This window comes from Trypanosoma grayi (assembly GCF_000691245.1).
Source record: "Trypanosoma grayi strain ANR4 Tgr_2115_V1, whole genome shotgun sequence".
Classification (NCBI taxonomy): domain Eukaryota; phylum Euglenozoa; class Kinetoplastea; order Trypanosomatida; family Trypanosomatidae; genus Trypanosoma; species Trypanosoma grayi.
Window position 1 is genome coordinate 1 of NW_008827733.1, and position 1,321 is coordinate 1,321.

The following is a 1,321-nucleotide window of genomic DNA, read 5'->3' on the forward strand; positions in this document are numbered from 1 at the left end:
CGCACGACGCCGCCGCCGATGTCACTGGTGGCGGCGCGGTGCGGGTCGAACGCATTGGAGTCGCCCTCGACGATTCGAGCGCGCAGCACCCCGGGCCGAAGTCTGCAGTCCGCTTGTGCGGCGCCGCCGTCGCCGTCCTCTGCGTGGGTGCCAAACGGTGACGCACAGCAGCAGCAGCAGCAGCAAGAACCGTCGCTGCCGAACTCGTTAACGAAGCGCCCCACCCCACGCAACGCGGCACGTGACGGCGTCGCGAATACCAGCACGGCCACACGTGTTCCGCCCATGCAGGACTTGTCCCTCCTGTCGCGGCGGACGCAAACCCCACGAGCTCCGCGGCGCACAACCTCCGTGAGACGGCAACAACAACAGCAGCAACAAACCCCACGGTCTGCCCGCACTCCGCGTGCTGGCTCCGCTTCCGTCGGAGCGCCTATGCTGGTCATCACGCCCGGCGGCCGCCGTCGGCTTGTGCAGCCGGAGAGGCTCTGAGCATCTGCTCAGGTGGAAAGCGAGTCTCTAGTAGAGAGAAGAGGGACTATGAAGCAGTGGCACAGTAGGAAAAGGGTCGAAGAGCAGCGACAAGGAGAAGAAAAGCAATAAAAAAAAAAACAACCTGGGCAAGGGCGGGAGACGCAATGTCTATTTAGTCCCTTCGTTTTTGTACAAAATATGCCGGTTCTTTTTTTTTTTTTTTCAGGGTGTGAGGGCGACATGCGGTGCGGGGCGCAGCCCGGGCCCACACATATGCATAAGGTAGTGTTTTCTTATTCGTAGCAGCGCCAATTCCTCTTGCTCTCCCACCCTCACAGTCTCCGCTTCTCTCGCTTCCGTCCCTCGCTCTCTTTCTCTCGTCAATGTTATCTTTTTTTTGTTTTTGTTTTTGTTNATATGCATAAGGTAGTGTTTTCTTATTCGTAGCAGCGCCAATTCCTCTTGCTCTCCCACCCTCACAGTCTCCGCTTCTCTCGCTTCTGTCCCTCGCTCTCTTTCTCTCGTCAATGTTATCTTTTTTTTTGTTTTTGTTTTTGTTTTTTGTTACCACGGGGAGGGAGAGCGGGGGGGGGCGGCACGCAGACCCGCCCGCTGGTCGCGGCGCGGCGAGAGACACACATGAAAGAAGCAAACAACTAAACGCGAGGCAGAGCAAGAGAGAGAGAGAGAGAGAGACAGGTATAGCAGGGAGATCGCGAGAGGCATGCGGACGGCGCGCAGAGAAATCTCTCCACCAACCAAAAAGCCCAAAGAAAGGGAAAAGAAAAAAAACTCAAAAACCGGGGAGGCAATCAAAACAGAGGCGCAGGGCGCCGTCTTTTGTCTT

General features: G+C 56.8%; 1 protein-coding gene across 1 annotated transcript; it reads left to right on the top strand.

Annotated features, from left to right (window-relative positions):
* Nucleotides 1-18: 18 nt before the first annotated feature.
* On the top strand, nucleotides 19-492 carry DQ04_21151000 (hypothetical protein; the record flags this gene model as incomplete). Its single annotated transcript, XM_009317985.1, has 1 exon — nucleotides 19-492. One exon carries the CDS (start codon nucleotides 19-21, stop codon nucleotides 490-492), a length of 474 nt encoding a protein of 157 aa, XP_009316260.1.
* Between the last annotated feature and the right edge of the window lie 829 nt (nucleotides 493-1,321).